At 42.2% G+C, this 16,848-nt stretch overlaps 2 protein-coding genes across 17 annotated transcripts in view; one reads left to right on the forward strand and one right to left on the reverse strand.

Annotated features, from left to right (window-relative positions):
* Positions 1–16,848, reverse strand: part of LOC105495427 (zinc finger protein 569) — a 142,380-nt gene that overhangs the window by 119,021 nt on the left and 6,511 nt on the right. The window lies entirely within an intron of this gene.
* Positions 1–16,848, forward strand: part of LOC105495429 (zinc finger protein 793) — a 74,302-nt gene that overhangs the window by 9,277 nt on the left and 48,177 nt on the right. For 8 of the 16 annotated variants that reach the window (XM_011764961.2, XM_011764962.2, XM_011764958.3 and 5 more), the window contains exons 3-6: positions 4,206–4,251; positions 7,850–7,976; positions 8,804–8,899; positions 12,340–15,279. In XM_011764961.2, the coding sequence (XP_011763263.2) occupies positions 4,237–4,251; positions 7,850–7,976; positions 8,804–8,899; positions 12,340–13,322 (1,221 nt within the window). In that variant the 5' untranslated portion in view covers positions 4,206–4,236 and the 3' untranslated portion in view covers positions 13,323–15,279. Of the gene's footprint in view, positions 1–1,314; positions 1,444–1,656; positions 1,761–3,340; positions 3,457–4,205; positions 4,252–7,849; positions 7,977–8,803; positions 8,900–12,339; positions 15,280–16,848 lie in introns of those variants that run through there. The other 8 variants (XR_011617854.1, XR_011617855.1, XM_071087680.1 and 5 more) reach the window with 7 other exon arrangements.

Consider the following 16,848-nt stretch of genomic DNA (forward strand, 5'->3'; position numbering starts at 1 on the left):
TGAGGCAGGAGAATGGTGTGAACCCAGGAGGTGGAGCTTGCAGTGATCCCAGATCTCACCACTGCACTCCAGCCTGGGCGACAGAGAAAAAAAAAAAAATTCTGATATAAATTCCCTTCAGAAAGCTGTAATATCCTACCATCCTACCAGCAGTGTAAGAGATATGATTTCCATCTTTACCAATCTTTTTTTTTTTTTTTTTTGAGACGGAGTCTTGCTCTGTCACCCAGGCTGGAGTGCAGTGGCCAGATCTCAGCTCATTGCAAGCTCCGCCTCCCGGGTTCACGCCATTCTCCTGCCTCAGCCTCCCGAGTAGCTGGGACTACAGGCGCCCGCCACCTCGCCCGGCTAGTTTTTTGTATTTTTTAGTAGAGACGGGGTTTCACCGGGTTAGCCAGGATGGTCTCCATCTCCTGACCTCGTGATCCGCCCGTCTCGGCCTCCCAAAGTGCTGGGATTACAGGCTTGAGCCACCGCGCCCGGCCCTTTACCAATCTTGTAAGCCAAAAAGACCATTTTAATAATCTTGTGGAAAAGACTTTTACCGAAAATACTACCAGAAGCAGAAACTATAAGGGGAAAACAATCAACAAGTTGACTATTAAAAATAACCAATAAAACTTGTTTGGTATTTGGAAACTAATAAACCCAAGTTTAAGGACAAATGACAAATAAGGACAAATGTTATCTATAAAAACATGTTTATAACAAATATGACAAAGGATTAATAGCCTCAATATATAAAGAGCACTTATAAATTAATTTTTGCAAATAACTCAGGAAAATCATAAGTGCATAAACAGATTGTTTACAAAAGAAATGCAAATGACCAATAAATAGATGGGGAAAATGTCTTTCTCCATTAAAAATCAAAGGAGGGTAAAATAATAAATAAATGATGGGGATATTGAGACACAGAGAGACTAAGTAACTCATTCAACATCACACATCAGTAAATGGCAGCGCCTGCATTTGAACCGAGGTTTTCTGGTTTTCAAGTCTGTTTGACAGCCTCTTTCTGTTTTCACAGATGAGGAAACAGGCCTAGAGAGGTAAAGTGTCTAGCCCAGATTCTCTCAGTTAGTCAGAGGAAGTGCTTGGCTTCAAACTTGTATCTGAGTCATTCCTTGGCTCAGGGAGTGGCTCAGACACAAGGGTCTTTGTGGCATTTTCCCGTGCTGCAGTCCCAGAGCAGAGCCATCACTCAGCTATGTCTCCTGCACAGCCTCTGCAGGCTTTTCCCCCTGAGGCCCCAGGCAGTGTTTGGGGAGGGATGAGTGGATGACTCTCACCATGGGATCTGCTTATCTTCAGGTTCTCTGGGTGCCCTGCAGACCTTTGGATCCTGCCACCTTGCTGGACATTAGGGTTCTCTAGCTCCTGCCAGCCCTTAGAGCCACAGGACCTTGGTTACAATATCTACAGAAGGCCCTGCAGCTAAGTGTGAGTTACTGTTGAGAGACGGAGCTGTGAGCGCCTAGGCAGGCCAGGTTAAAGACCCTCTGTCCAGGAGAAGGGAACTTGGGATGAAAATTCCCTTCTGAAGGAATCACTGAGACCCCATACCTCTTGTCAGAGCAAAGACTCCCACATAAAAGGAAATAGCTTCATCCTTGAGCCAGAAGCTGACCAACCTGAAGACGTTACTCTTTTCAGGGACTCTCCATGGCTACATGAAGGGAGGAGGGTCCGCCCAAGATCCAGGGAGACAGAGTGAAGGGAGAGGTAGAGAGGCCAGAGTCTCACTGCAGGTGCGATAGGTACGTTCTTTCAGGAGAAGGGGACATCCATCTAGCCCATTGCATTCTGCTATCTTGTGGTATGGGGTATGGCCCATCCGCTCCTTTATTCTTGCTGGACCTTTCTAGACTTGCTCTCCTGTCATTTTTGGTACCTCACCTGGCCTCTTGGAATGTGATGAGTTCATTCCATCCTGACTCAGAGGCAGAAAAGGCCCTGGATTCTCAGAACGGTGGTGGTGGCAGAATTTATGGGCCTACTGTATATAATTTTGTTTTGTTTTATTTTTTTGAGACGGAGTTTCACTCTTGTCACCCAGGCTGGAGTACAATGGCACAATCTCTGAATTACAGACATGCACCACCATGCCCGGCTAATTTTTGTATTTTTAGTAGAGACAGAGTTTCACCATGTTGACCAGGTTGTTCTCGAACTCCTGACCTCAAGCGATCCGCCCACCTCGGCCTCCCAAAGTGCTGGGATTACGGGCTTGAATCACCGTGCATGACCAGTTTTTTTTTGTTTTTTTTTTTGAGATGGAGTTTCACTCTTGTTGCCCAGGCTGGAGTGCAATGGTGCGATCGCAGCTCACTGCAGCCTCCGCCTCCTGGGTTCAAGGGATTCTCCTGCCTCAGCCTCCCAAGTGGCTGGGATTATAGGCACACATCACCACACTCGGCTAATTTTGTACTTTTAGTAGAGATGGGGTTTCACTATGTTGGTCATGCTTGTCTGAAACTCCCGACCTCAGGTTATCCACCTGCCTCAGCCTCCCAAAGTGCTGGGATTACAGGGGTAAGCCACCGCACCCAGCCTTTTGTTTTTAACTAAACATTTTATTTGGAAATTTTTTTCCAAAAAAAAGCAAGAATATTACTGTAGTCTCCTATGTATTCCTTACCTAGGTTCATCTATATAAAGCCATGTTTACATGTGCTGTCTTTCTATATACAAATATATATGTATATAGATGATTATGTTATATCATAAATATATCATTCTTATTATTTCTTTTCTTTAACTACTTAAGACTAACTTGCGGATATGATGCTCCTTTACCCATAAGTACTTCAGGGTATATTTCCTAAGAATGAGAACATTTTCTTATATAACTGATAGTTTTCAGAACCAGGCAATTAACACTGATTACTAAGTCAGTGTTATAATGATTTAATAATCATGATAACTAGACTAATACAGAATATAGACTAGACTAATCCAGTCTACAACCAGATGTCAACTGTCACTTTATAGCAACTTTTCTTTCTTTCTTTTTTTTTTTTTTTTTGAGACCAAGTCTCACTCTTGTCACCCAGGCTGGAGTGCAATGGCGTGATCTCAGCTCACTGCAACCTCTGCCTTCCGGGTTCAAATGATTCTCCTGCCTCAGGCTCCTGAGTAGCTGGGATTAGAGGCACCTGCCACCATGCCTGGCTAATATGTGTAGTTTTAGTAGAGACAGGGTTTCACCACCTTGGCCAGGCTGGTCTCAAACTCCGGACCTCAGGCGATCCACGCACCTCGGCCTCCCAAAGTGCTGGGATTACAGGCGTGAGCCACTGTGCCTGGCCCTATAGCAACTTTTCTTTTTCCATCCCAGGATCCAATCCAGGATCATATGCTGCCTTCAGGTGACACATCCCTTTAGTCTCCTTTAATCAGGAGCAGTTTCTCGGTCTTCATATTCCATGAAGTCGACATTTTTGAAGAGTATAGGTAGTTTATTTTCTATATTGTAACTCAGTATGGTTTTGTCTGATGTCTCTCTTCATTGATTAGGTTCAGGTATGCATTTGGGGTGTGAATACCACAGAAGGGATGTTGTACCCTTCACAGTGCATTATATCAGAAGGCACATGATGTCTTATATCTCATTACTGGTCATATTAACTGATCACTTGACTAAGCGATACTGCCAAGTTTTTCCAAGAAAAAGTTACTTCTTTTCCTTTTATAATCATTAAATGTCTTGGGGTGTGGGGCATTTAGATACTATGGCAACCATGCTTTATGGTCTATGCTTTATGACCTGTACAATATTTCAAAGTATTTGAAACAAGTAAGAGATAAAGGATATTTATTTGTTTATTTATTATTTAATTTTTGAGACAGGGTCTTACTCTGTTACCCAGGCCAGATTGCAGTAGTAGGATCATGGCTCACTGCAGCTTTGACCTCCTAGGCTCAAGTGATCCCCCACCTCAGCCTCCTGGATAGCTGGGACTACAGGTGTGCAACACCATGCCTGGCTAATTTTTTCTCTTTTTTTGTAGAGACAGCATTTTGCCATATTGTCCAGGCTGGTCTCTAGCTCCTGGCCTCAAATAAGGTGTGAGCCACCACACCCAGCTAAAAGCATGGATTTTTGTACAAGATTTACAAAGGAAATTTGCAATTTCTAAGACAGGCCTAGTCCCTTACACTCTGTTCTCTTTCTCCATCTTCTTCCCCCCACATGTCTACAGGTGTCAGATCTTTTTCCAAGAACAGCAGAAAATGATCGAGTACCAGGTGAGTATCACATTAAGTAACCCAGTTTTCCTTCCTGGGGAAACTGTCCTAGATAAAAAAAAGTATGCATTGTAAGTATGTACAGTTTGTACATACAGGCTGGGTTCTCAGGGAAGCTGACTCATAGATGGAGATTTTTCTCACCGGAGGTTTATTAGGCAGGCTCTTAGAACCCCTGTAAGGCAGTGAGGGAAGCTGGATTGGGCTGAGGGAGTTGTTGAACAGAGGCCTCAGGGAATCTTATACTCTGGAGCTGGGATGGCCTTCAGCATTGTTGTGAATGGAGGCAAGGAGGCTTTTATATTTTGAAATCAACTAATCATTGATTGTAGGCTGCCTCAAGGAGGGTAGATATCCTTGGATGGCACAGTACCCTTTGTCCAAGGATAATTCTCAGAAAGATTTTAAGCTGGCCGCTAGCGGTAGCTCACACCTGTAATCCCAGCACTTTGGGAGGCCAAGGCAGTTGGATCACCTGAGGTCAGGAGTTTGAGACCAGCCTGGCCAACACGGTGAAACCCTGTCTCTACTAAAAAAAATACAAAAATTAGCTGGGCATGGTGGCGCATGCCTGTATTTCCAGCTACTCGGGAGGCTGAGGCAGGAGAATCTCCTGAGCCCAGGAGATGGAGGTTGTAGTGAGCCGAGATTGTACCACTGCACTCCAGCCTGGGCAACACAGCAAGACTCCGTCTCAAAATTAATTAATTAAGTACGTAAGTAAAATCAACCAAGTGAAGAGGCCCATGAAGCAGAGTTTAGGAGAGTTCCACATATAGAACTTCTGTCTTTTCCTAAGGGAGCCCAAAACAGTGCTAAATCCTCCCAGCAGTAACGTGTGCCAATACACATGGAGCCTTGCCAACAAGGAAAGTGCACCTAAGCCCTGGTGTCCACTTTTTATTGGTGGTTGATCATGTAGAAAGGCTTGACTGTTCCCACTGCTGACCTCAGTTTGCAGCCCTTTCAAGAGATTGATCTGATGCCTGTGACCCAAAGCCCTCATTATAAACCACATCATTAGACTATCTAGTGTGGCCCAAGGCCACTAGGTGAACAAGGACACTCTGAGGACATTCCAAGAGTATAGAGATTACTTCCCAGGAGCTGAGGGCAAAGGCCACACCTCTGTTTTGGCAAGGTCAAATTCTTTAATACACAGTCACTTAAAGACAGGATCACCAGGACCTTCCTAGGCTGGTACCCATGGGTCTCCCTCAGTGACTGTCCTGCTCCTTCACAACTTATGCCGGGATCTCCAGGGCTATCAGTTCTTTTTTTCTTTTTTTTTTTTTTTGAGACGGAGTCTCGCTCTGTCACCTAGGCTAGAGTGCAGTGGCGTGATCTCGGCTCACTGCAAGCTCTGCCTCCCGGGTTCACGCCACTCTCCTGCCTCAGCCTCCTGAGCAGCTGGGACTACAGGCGCCCACCACCTCTCCTTTTTTTGCTCTCCTTTTTTTGTTTTGTTGTTTTAATTTTTAAAAAATTTTTGTGGCTACATAGTAGGTGTGTGTATTTATGGCAACATGTGTTGGTACAGGCATCATGCAACGTGAAATAATCACCCCATGCAGAATGGGGTCTGCTCTTCTTTACAGCGTTCTATCTTTCTCTAATGGTTACTGTCCTGCTTATGAACATCACCTTTCACACAGGTTACTATAGGGTCTTTCCTCTCACTTCCCTCCAGGTCACCCACCACACTTCTCTTTCCATCCATTGGCTTTAAAACTGCCTGTGAGTTTACATTGAAAGTGCATCTCTTGTAGGCAGCATTTTTTTTTTTTTATTCAGTCTGACGATCTCTGCCTTTTTGGAGTGTTTAGTCTTTTTTTTTTTTTTTTTTTTTTTGAGACAGAGTCTCATTTTATTACCCAGGGTAGAGTGCAGTGGCACTTTCTGGGCTCACTGAATCTTCTGCCTCCCAGCTTCAAGCGATTCTCCTGCCTCAGCCTCCTGAAGTGCTTGGATTACAGTCATGAGCCACCGTGCCTGGCCTGGAGTGTTCAGTCTTATATTAAATTATATTACATTTAATGTTTATTAAATTACATTATTGGTATAGTAGGATTTATATCTGTCATTTTCGTGTCTGTTTTCCATTTATCCCATCTACTCTTTTGTTCCTCTATTTCTTCTTTCCTCTCTTTTGTTGTGCTATTGTGGATGAATGGAACAGTTTTCAGAATTCTGTTTATTTATATCAGGTACACCTCTCATTATGATTTAGTGGTTACTCTAGGGATACAATATATGTCTTTAACTTTTCACAGTTTATTTAGAGTTATCATTATACCACTTCACATAGAATGCAAGAAGCTCACCTCATGCCTTCTAGAATATGCTTTCTGAGTACACTTCTTCTTGGATAGGGTTTCCATTGTCCTAAAGTCCATCATTTCTTTCTTTTTTTTTTTTTTTTGAGTCGGAGTCTCGGCCTGGCCTCCAGGCTGGAGTGCAATGGCACAATCTCAGCTCACTGCAACCTCTGCTTCCCGGGTTCTAGCGATTCTCCTGCCTTAGCCTCCTGAGTAGCTGAGACTACAGGCACCCGCCACCATGTCCGGCTAATTTTTCTATTTTTAGTAGAGATGGGGTTTCACCATGTTGGCCAGGCTTGTCTTGAACACCTGACCTCAGGTGATCCACCCACCTCAGCCTTCTAAAGTGCTGGGATTACAGGGGTAAGCCACCACGCCCGGCCCTAAAGCGCATCATTTCATTGCTGGCCGACCTCTACATGCTTTTCTCTTGTTACAAGGTAACTTGCCACCCCTAAAATCGCCGTTTTGCCCCCCAGTCTTTGTTCCCACTGCTCCCCTGCATAGAATGCAGTTTTCCGTCTTCCTGGGGAGACTCAGCTTTCCATATCCCTGGGCTCTGAAGCCTAACCGGACCCTAAAAAATTTAACAGACCATTCGCTTCTCTGTATGCCATAGCCTAGATGTCCTGCCATCATAGCTCTTGTGACACTTTCACCCTCATGGCTTTACATGTTGCTCTCTCTGTGCCAGACAGTGAGCTTCTTGAGGTCAGGACCCATCTATGATTGTGATCCCAGCAACACACAGTGGGTCTTCAATTTTTGTTGACTCAAAGTATGAATGGCAACAGTAGATAGCTTCCAATGTGATTTTCGTTTTCCCCACCATATATAACACAAAGCCAAGAATATAAAAGACCTTCCAGATAGATAATAAGCTCTAACTTATAAACATTATGGAAATCAGCACCATCTCTTGCACAAACTTTTTTTCTTTTTCTTTTCTTTTTTGAGATGGAGTCTTGCTCTATAGCCCAAGCTAGAGTACGGTGGTGCGATCTCGGCTCACTGCAACCTCCGCCTCTTAGGTTCAAGTGATTCTCCCACCTTAGCCTCCCAAGTAGCTGGGATTACAAGTGTGCATCACCATGCCTGGCTAATTTTTGTATTTTCAGTATAGACGGGGTTTCACCATGTTTGCCAGGCTGGTCTTGAACTCCTGATCCTCCTGCCTTGGCCTCCCAAAGTGCTGGGATTACAGGCATGAGCCACCATGCCTGGCCATGCACAAACATTTTTTTCTACATGACTCAATGTCATTTTTGTTTCAACAGACACCTGTGTCATTCAAAGATGTAGTTGTGGGCTTCACCCAAGAGGAGTGGCACCGGCTGAGTCCTGCTCAAAGGGCCCTGTACCGGGATGTGATGCTGGAAACCTATAGCAACCTCGTCTCAGTGGGTAAGAACACCTTCACCATACAATGCAGATTATGTTCAAATGACCACCTTTCCTTTCTCAGTTGCTAAAAGCAACTGGAGTACTTTGGGAGGCCAAGGCAGGGGGATCACCTGATGTCAGGAGTTTGAAACCAGCCTGGCCAACATGGTGAACCCTGTCTCTACTAAAAATACAAAAATTAGCTGGGTGTGGAAGCAGGTGCCTGTAATCCCAGCTACTTGGGAGACTGAGGCAGGAGAATCGCTTGAACCTGAGAGGCGGAGTTTGCAGTGAGCTGAGATAACACCATTGCCTTCCAGCCTGGGCAACAAGAGTGAAATTCTGTCTCAAAAAAAAAAAAAAAAAAAAGCAACTGAAGTACCTAGAACCTCTGAATTATTAAATAATTAAATAATTATTTATTTAATAATTATCTAGCACTTTCTATGTGCCAGAAACTGTTTTAGCCACTTTAAAAATATTAACTCATTTCATCCTCATAAAAGCCTTATGAGGTAGTTACTATTAGTACCACTTTTTTACAGGAAATTGAGGTACAGAAAGGTGAAGTAACTTGCCCAGAGTCACCCAGCTAGTAGATAACAGAGTCAGGATTTAAACCTCAGTGTTCTGGCGGCACAGAATGCATTCTTACCCTGTGCTGCTGCCTCAGTGGGTATGGCTTGAGTTTCCGTGGTCCTGGATTACTAATTCCATTTGGTTCTGGACAAGGTGTGTGTTTAGTCCCCTCCCAAGTATAACATCTGTTGTGCAGCCTTTAAAGCTGCCTGAGAGGCCCTGAAGACCAAGGAGCTCAGTCCAAGGCCTGGATCATTTCCCTGGAACAGGTTATGAAGGCACCAAACCAGATGTGATCCTCAGGCTGGAGCAGGAAGAAGCACCATGGATTGGTGAGGCAGCATGCCCGGGCTGCCACTGTTGGGGTAAGTGTAATAAATCTAGCAAAAGGGGTACTGAAGGAGGCTGGCACCTTTGGAATTTTGTTCAGCGTTCTTCTCTTAAAAGCCTTGACGTTCCTCCGAGAACTTCAGCCACGTTAATGCCTCTTTAACCTCCATGCAACCCCAACACCTGAATCTGAGTGTTTTTCTCAGCTCTACTTGATTGCACCTCTGTCCTTATGTGCTCGGTCCATCTCTCTTTCTCCAGAATCTTTCACATGCAGGTATTCTTACAAATAAAAGCTTCTATGATTCTCCTGTTCCTGCTTCCTATTCTGCGTTCTGACACTTCCCAGATGAAATGCTTCAGAGCTACCTGCTTTCCCTAATTTCTGCACTCAAATTTAAATCACTCCCATAGACAGATGACTGTGGGATCAGAGAAAAGGAAGCGGTGAATTCCATGTTGGGGTGGGGAGGTGTGAAGGAAATGCCTGAGCTGGGCCCATCTTAACCACTGCTGATTAACACTCAGACTCACTGCTCCTCTCCCTTCAGCTCTGAGACATTCCAGCAATGCCCATGGTACCCTGAGGGTTGATAGATGGCCCACTCTTAGGGATGCCTCGGAACTTCTGCTTCTGGCGCTCTCTGGTGTGTGTTTCTCCATTAAAGTGTGCTCTTCAGCCGTCCTGAGACTGTGGTATCCTGGTTATCAGTTGCCCTGCTTTTCTTTTCTTCTCCTCTTCTGAAAATTTCATAACTGCAAATTCCACAAGAATGTATCTAGTCAGCCTCTGTTTTTCCAACTGCTCTGTTATTATCTATTTCCCTGGCTCAAACCCAGCATTTTCCTTCCAAGGAACGATTGCATTTTCTGTTTTCCATAACTTGGTTCTCTTTCCAGTGGTGTAACCCTCTCAAAGAACTCACCCATTCTGAGAGTACATGATTCTCACAACCAGCCTCTTTGCCGTGTTGGCCCCTTTCTCCCCCTTGCTCTGCCCAGCCCCGCATTTAACCAGTCTGTGGACTACACTACAGGTGTGCACTTCCCGTTCTTTGTGTGTCAAAAACGAAAATCATCTTCATTTGTCCTTGGTACCCCTGCCACACACTCACCCTCACACACACACACGCACACACACACACCACTTCATCTTGCTTTTTATTTCAGAGCTTTGCTACCTTGTGGTCATTTTGAATCTTCTGCCTTTACCACTCACTCTAACTGTTCCATTCATATGTGTGGTTTTGTTGATTTTTTTTTTCTTCTGAGAAATGGCTTTAAATCTTCGTCACTGCCTTTTTTTTTTTTTTTTTTTTTGAGACAGGGTCTCACTCTGTCACCCAGGCTGGAGTGCAGTGGCATGATCATGGCTCACTGCAGCCTCGACCTCCTGGGCTCAAGCGATCCTTCCACCTCTTAACCTCTCGAATAACTGGGATTACATTCGCGCTACCACACCTGGCTAGTTTTCATATTTTTTTGTAGAGAAGAGGTTTTGCAATGCCGCTGAGGCTGGTCTCAAACTCTTGGGCTCAAGCAGTTCACCTGCTTCAGCCTCCCAAAGTGCTGGAAATACTGGCATGAGCCACCATGCCCAGTCCTTCTCCACTTTTTTTTTTTTTGCAGATGAAATTTCGTTCTGTCGCGCAGGCTGGAGTGCAGTGGCGCCATCTCAGCTAACTGCAACCTCCGCCTCCTGGGTTTAAGCAGTTCTCCCTCAGCCTCCCCAGTAGCTGGGATTACAGGCACATGCCACCACGCCCGGCTAATTTTTGTATTTTTAGTAGAGATGGGGTTTCACCATCTTGGCCAGGCTGGTCTTGATCTCCTGACTTCATGATCCACCCACCTTAGCCTCCCAAAGTGCTGGGATTACTGGCGTGAGCCATCGCGCCTGGTCCCACTTTTAATTTTCCACTGATATCTCCTAAAATCAGACCTAGATTATCTCATGACTGAATATCTTTAAGTGAGGGGTTACTAATTATTTTTGTGCCATGGACTTCTTAGGCATTCTTTTGAAGGCTGTAGACCTCACTTCTATGTATAAAAATACAATAAAATTCATAAGATCATAGAAAATAGTTATCAAAATATTTTCTTCTTTTTTTTTCTTTTTAGATGGAGTTTCGCTCTGTTACCCAGGCCGGAGTGTGATGGTGTGATCTCAGCTCACTGCAGCCTCCACCTCCTGGGTTCAAGCGATTCTCCTGCCTCAGCCTCCTGGGTAGATGGGACTATAGGCATGTGCCACTACACTTAGCTTATTTTGTATTTTTAGTAGAGACTGGGTTTCACCATGTTGGTCAGGCTGTTCTCTGACTCCTGACCTCAGATGATCCACCTGCCTTGGCCTCCCAAAGTGCTGGGATTACAGGCGTGAGCCACCATGCCCGGCTTCAAAATGTTTTCAAAATGTGCAATATAATAGTACATGTACTTTTTTATTTATACATTAATGAGACCTAACATCAGGTCTAATAACTATCATGATCTCAAAGAAGAGATGATTATAAATATAATAATGTGACCTGAAAATAACAAGATTCACAAACTAGTATCAAGTCACAGGAAGTGCTGATACTACTGTGTTTTGTTGCTTACATTCATAGTCAAAGGAATTGTTCAACTGTAGTTGGAACTCAGTGAAAACAAAAATGTAATTTCTATCAAAGTTCACAAGACCGCTGATTTCTGCCTACCAAGTTAAGAACTCTTGCTTAAGTTTTAGTTAGCTTTGTTGACTTTATTTTTTAATCTGGTTCGCTTTAGAGTGCTTTGCCATTTATATTGTAACTAACTAGCCCAATATGATACACCCTTGGATGACCGCTATACCAGTGCTTGTTAAACTCCAAGGTGTTTGGAATCACCCGGGCATCTTGTTAAAATGCAGATTCTGATTAAGTAGGTCTGGGGTGGGGCCTCAGATTCTACACATCTAACAAGCTCCAAGTAAGGCCAAAATTGCCACTTGAAAACCCACATGCCGGACAGCAAGGTACTGTATTAACAGTTCACCTTCTTTCTTCTATAACAGCGATCAGCAAACTATGGCCTGCCGATTGGCCACCTGCTTTGTGAATAAAGTTTTGTTAGAACACAGCCACATTCTTATGTTTACGTATCATCTATATTTTCACGGTATGGTGGGAGAGTTGAGTCATTGCGACGGAGACCATATGGCCCACAAAGCCTTTACTTTCTGACCCCTTAAGAATAAGTTTGCCACCCTCTGCTCTGTAATATCCGGTTTTCTTTGAAATTATTGGTCTCTATACTCTATGGTACATTGTATTGCATTTGTGCCAGTGTTCAGAATCCTCTTTCCTCATAGAACACTCTTCCCTGCATTTGTGCTTTGGGTTATGGTTCACGTTCTCTATTTGTGTGCTGTGCACTCTTTAAATTTTGAGAGCATTTCTCAAGTAGTATGAAGTTTCATAAGGATGATTCACTGTACTTTCTCCAGAAGACATCTGGCAAGTTAATATCCAGAGGAAAAGACAGCAAGACATGCTTTTGAGGCAAGGCGCAGCCATAAGCAAGAAAACACTGCCCAAGGAAAAAAGCCGTGAATATAGTAAGTTTGGGAAAATATCACTTCTGAGCACTGACCTTTTTTCTTCAATCCAGAGCCCTAACAACTGGAACCCTTGTGGAAAGAATTTGAACCATAATTTAGACTTGATTGGTTTTAAGAGAAACTGTGCAAAAAAGCAAGATGAGTGTTATGGTTATGAGAAATTGCTTCAGCGTATACACCATGGTAGACGACCGAATGGAGAAAAGCCCTGGGGTTGCAGTCACTGTGAGAAAGCTTTCACCCAGAACCCGGCACTTATGTATAAACCAGCAGTAAGTGATTCTCTCGTGTACAAACGGAAGAGGGTTCCACCTACAGAAAAACCCCACGTCTGTAGTGAGTGTGGGAAAGCCTTCTGCTACAAGTCTGAATTCATTAGGCATCAGAGAAGTCACACTGGGGAGAAGCCTTATGGCTGCACTGACTGTGGGAAAGCCTTTTCACATAAGTCAACCCTCATCAAACACCAGAGAATTCACACTGGGGTAAGACCCTTTGAATGTTTCTTTTGTGGGAAAGCCTTTACCCAGAAGTCACACCGCACAGAACATCAGAGAACACATACAGGAGAGAGACCCTTTGTCTGCAGTGAATGCGGGAAATCGTTTGGTGAGAAGTCATACCTCAATGTACATCGAAAAATGCACACGGGAGAAAGACCCTATCGTTGCAGAGAATGTGGAAAATCCTTCAGCCAGAAGTCCTGCCTCAATAAACATTGGAGAACTCACACAGGAGAGAAGCCCTATGGGTGCAATGAATGTGGGAAAGCTTTCTACCAGAAGCCAAACCTCAGCAGACATCAGAAAATTCATGCTCGGAAGAATGCCTACAGGAATGAAAACTTAATAATTGTGGGAAATACTTGAGCAAAATATCTGGTTTCATGGTATGTAGGGAATCTATCCTTAGGAGAAATCTTAATGAATTCATTTTAATGAATTTGGACAGTGTATATGTGTGTGTTTTTTTTTTTTTTTTTTTGAGTTGGATTCTCTGTTTCCCAGGCTGGAGTGCAATGGCACTATCTCGGCTCACTGCAACCTCCGCCTCCCAGGTTCAAGCAATTCTCCTGCCTCAGTCTCCCAAGTAGCTGGGATTACAGGCACCTGCCACCACACCTGGCTGATTTTTGTATTTTTAGTAGAGATGGGGTTTCACCATGTTGGCCAGGCTGGTCTCAAACTCCTGACCTCGTGATCTGCCTGCCTCGGCCTTCCGAAGTGCTGGGATTACAGATGTGAGCCACCACACCCAACTGACAGTGTTTTATCATAATGGAAATCATGATCTAATTGTGATACAAACTTTTCTGGAAAATACTTTATAAAACATAAGCATGGTCACCCTGGCATGTAAATGTTTAAAAATGTATTAAATGGAATAACAACAGAAAACAAAATATCTCTGAAGAGTCTTAAAGGCATACTCTGGTATATTCCACAGTGAGCCATACAATCAGCACTATTTGTATTTTGGAGTTGTAAATGTGAAATTAACACAAAATCTGAATAGCAGACACATGTCACACAATATATAGAATGCCATTCAGAAAACTTTTCCACTTTAAATATCATTGTCTTTTAATGTCTTAACAATACAAAAAAAAAATAACAACAACGACATGGCCCACTATCTTTAAAAGAACTTTATTATACCAGCTACATTTTTCCACTTTTTGTAATACACGTAAATGGCTATAGAGGTTGTTATTGTCCTCTGCAGTGTTTTTAAATGTATTTTGATAATTTGGCGAAAAACTTTACCAAAATGTAGTTATTTATGTTAAAAATGCAAGCTAAGGAACAGTTTAAGAACCTGATATTGGGTAAATGAAACACTGTAAACTATTTGACAAAATGTAGTGTCACCCTGGTATACAGTACACTGTTCATATTTTCTTAGTCTTGCTTAAAATGTCTTGTCTTGTAGCAAATTAGTAGCATAGATAACACTATTCTATATGCAGTTTGTATAACTCAGAAATGTTTCATGCATAGACCACTGAAGGAGAATTTCTTTTCTCTCTATTCTTCTGCAAATTAATTCAAGAATATTCTTTTTTTTTTCATTTATATTTCCTTGCAAGTGTCCTGGACACTAAATCCCAAGGTCTTCATTATTTCAATGTTTGGAAAGAAGACTGCTTCCATGTCATCCATGTAAGAAAATAAAATGGCCATGTGGAATCTACATTTTTCAAGATTTGCCTCCATGTAAGACTGCCTGATCCAGAATGAGAAAGGAGACATAACCACAGATATCAATATGACTTTTTAAGTGATAAAAAGATAACTCATACAATTCTAATCAACATATTTTTTAAACAGAGGAGGCGGATGCTTTTCTAATAAACTTTAAATTATGAAAACTGCAATAAGAAGTAGAAAATTTGGTAGAATAATTACCATTGAAAAACTCAAAAAAAGCTATTAAAGATCTATAATGGGAAAATGCTCCAGGCTCAGAAGAGTTCATGCTTAGTTCTATCTATCTTTTAAAGAAAGAGTAATACCAGTGTTATTTATTATATGGATATAATATAATCCATAAACTATACTCCTCATTTATTTTATTAAGTCAGAATAAGTTTTAACACCAAAATCAAATACAGATAGTTGAAAAAAAGAAAACTTCTGCCAGGTGCAGTGGCTCATGCCTGTAACCCCAGCACTTTGGGAGGCTGAGGCAGGTGGATCGTGAGGTCAGGAGTTCGAGACCAGCCTGGCCAAGATGGTGAAACCCCGTCTCTACTAAAAATACAACAATTAGCCAGGTGTGGTGTCACACGCCTGTAGTCCCAGCTACTTGGGAGGCTGAGGCAGGAGAATCAGGAGGCAGAGGTTGCAGTGAGCCAAGATCGTGCCATCCAGCCTGGGCAACAAGAGCAAAACTCTGTCAAAAAAAAAAAAAAAAAAGAAAAAAGAAAACTTCGGACCAGTCTTACTCATGAATATAGAAACAAAAATTATAATTAAAATACTGGCAAATAGAATTCAGCCATATACCCAAAGAATGACATAGTAAGAGTCATCCCAAGAATGTCAAGCCAGTTCAGGAATAGGAAACACATCAATCAAATTAACAACTTAAAGAAGAAGAATCATACGAACTTTCAACAGATACTGAGAAGGCATTTCATGGAATGTGTTAATATGTAATAGATGGTAACCACTTAAAGAGGTTTTTCTTAAAAAAAAAAAAAAAAAAAAAAAATTCACCCAAACCCCAAAGCATGTATTATGCCAAAGCCATCTTTAAAAATCAGGAATTCAACATTGTCTTAGAGATTCCAGTGAAGGCAATAAAAAGAAATGAATTGGTATAAACAGCAGAAGGTAAAACTATCCATTTTTACTGGTGATATGGTTGTACACCAATAAATGAAAAGACTCTAATTATTTTTTGAGCTAACTTTTTAAGAAGGCAGGATACCAAAATCAAGAGCCTTTCTCCATACTGACAAGAAACACGTAATAATTTATATGTACTTTTTTTGGAATTAGACTAAATCTCAATGATTTTTTTTTGAGAATCATTGAGAAAAAAATAGGAAAAAAGTCATACCATGTATCAAAACATCTCATGTACCCAATAAATATATATAACAATTATATATCCATAATAATTTAAAAAATTTTAAATGCCGTGCTAGATACCAGAAGACAACATGAAGTCATTCTAATGAAATTAATATTGTATTGGCAAAGGAACAGGTAAATACATCATTAGAACACAGTAGAAAATTCAGAAATAGACTTTGATATATATGAACTTTCTCATATGTGAAAAAGGTAGAATCTCAAACCATAGGGGAAAAGAGTAGTTTACTTAAAAAGAATTCTGGAACAAGAACCTTTTAATATTAAAGGAAGAAAATTTGGATTAACAGCACAAAAATAAATTCTGGGTGGATTTAAGACATAACATTTTAAAGCAACAGAATTCTTAAAATCAAAGGAACCTACATGTACAATCTAGGAGTTGGGAGAGATTACCAACACAGGACACTCAGAAGCTATTTAGAAATAAGCATTAGAAGGCTGAGCGTGGTGGCTTATGCCTGTAATCCCAACACTTTGGGAGGCTGAGGCAGGCGGATCACCTGAGGTTAGGAGTTCAAGACTAGTCTTGTGAACATGGTGAAACCCCCATCTCCACTAAAAATACAAAAATTATCTGGGTGTGGTGGCACATGCCTGTAGTCCCAGCTACGTGGGAGGCTGAGGCAGGAGAATCACTTGAACCCAGAAGGCAGGGGTTGAAGTGAGCTAAGATTGTGCCACTGCACTCCAGCCTGGGCAACAGAGCAAGACTCCATCTCAAAAAAAAAGAAAAAAAGCAAAAGAAAAAAGGAAATAAACATTTGACTACGTAAAAGATACAATCTTTTGG

Source organism: Macaca nemestrina, chromosome 20 (genome assembly GCF_043159975.1).
Source record: "Macaca nemestrina isolate mMacNem1 chromosome 20, mMacNem.hap1, whole genome shotgun sequence".
Taxonomy (NCBI): Eukaryota; Metazoa; Chordata; class Mammalia; order Primates; family Cercopithecidae; genus Macaca; species Macaca nemestrina.